The 375-nt window shown below is 66.4% G+C and overlaps 1 protein-coding gene across 1 annotated transcript in view; it reads left to right on the forward strand.

Annotated features, from left to right (window-relative positions):
• The first annotated feature begins 287 nt into the window (after positions 1-287).
• Positions 288-375, forward strand: part of LOC119358366 (peroxisome biogenesis protein 22-like) — a 3,372-nt gene continuing 3,284 nt past the window's right edge. Inside the window, exon 1 of the mRNA XM_037624943.1 lies at positions 288-329. Coding sequence (XP_037480840.1) covers positions 288-329 — 42 coding nt within the window. The remainder of the gene's footprint in view (positions 330-375) is intronic.

The raw sequence follows: 375 nt of genomic DNA on the forward strand, positions 1-375 counted from the left end.
TGAATCATCATTCTGTAAAAATCTTTGAACCAGAGAGGATTTTTCTTTCTCCAGCTCGGGGCCAAAAGCAGAAGAGAATGCTCTTCCTTCCCCCGCGAAGAAGATAAGCACAGGTGCTCCCAGTAGTCGCGCCTCGCTGGCCCCCGGTCGCCTCACACGACTCTGCGCCATCCTCCTCCTGCTCCCCCGCCCATCCGGCGATCCCCCACCCACCTGATCGGCCGCCTCCCCCATCCCCTCCTACACCACGCAACCCCAGCCCAGGCCCCGCCGCGCGCCTCCCCGCAATGCCGGGCCTCGCCGCCGCCGAGCAGGACGCCGTCTCGCTGGTGCGCCGCGTCGCCCGGGCCCTCAACCGCCGGATCTCCGACCTCG

Source organism: Triticum dicoccoides, chromosome 2A (assembly GCF_002162155.2).
Source record: "Triticum dicoccoides isolate Atlit2015 ecotype Zavitan chromosome 2A, WEW_v2.0, whole genome shotgun sequence".
NCBI classification, from domain to species: domain Eukaryota; kingdom Viridiplantae; phylum Streptophyta; class Magnoliopsida; order Poales; family Poaceae; genus Triticum; species Triticum dicoccoides.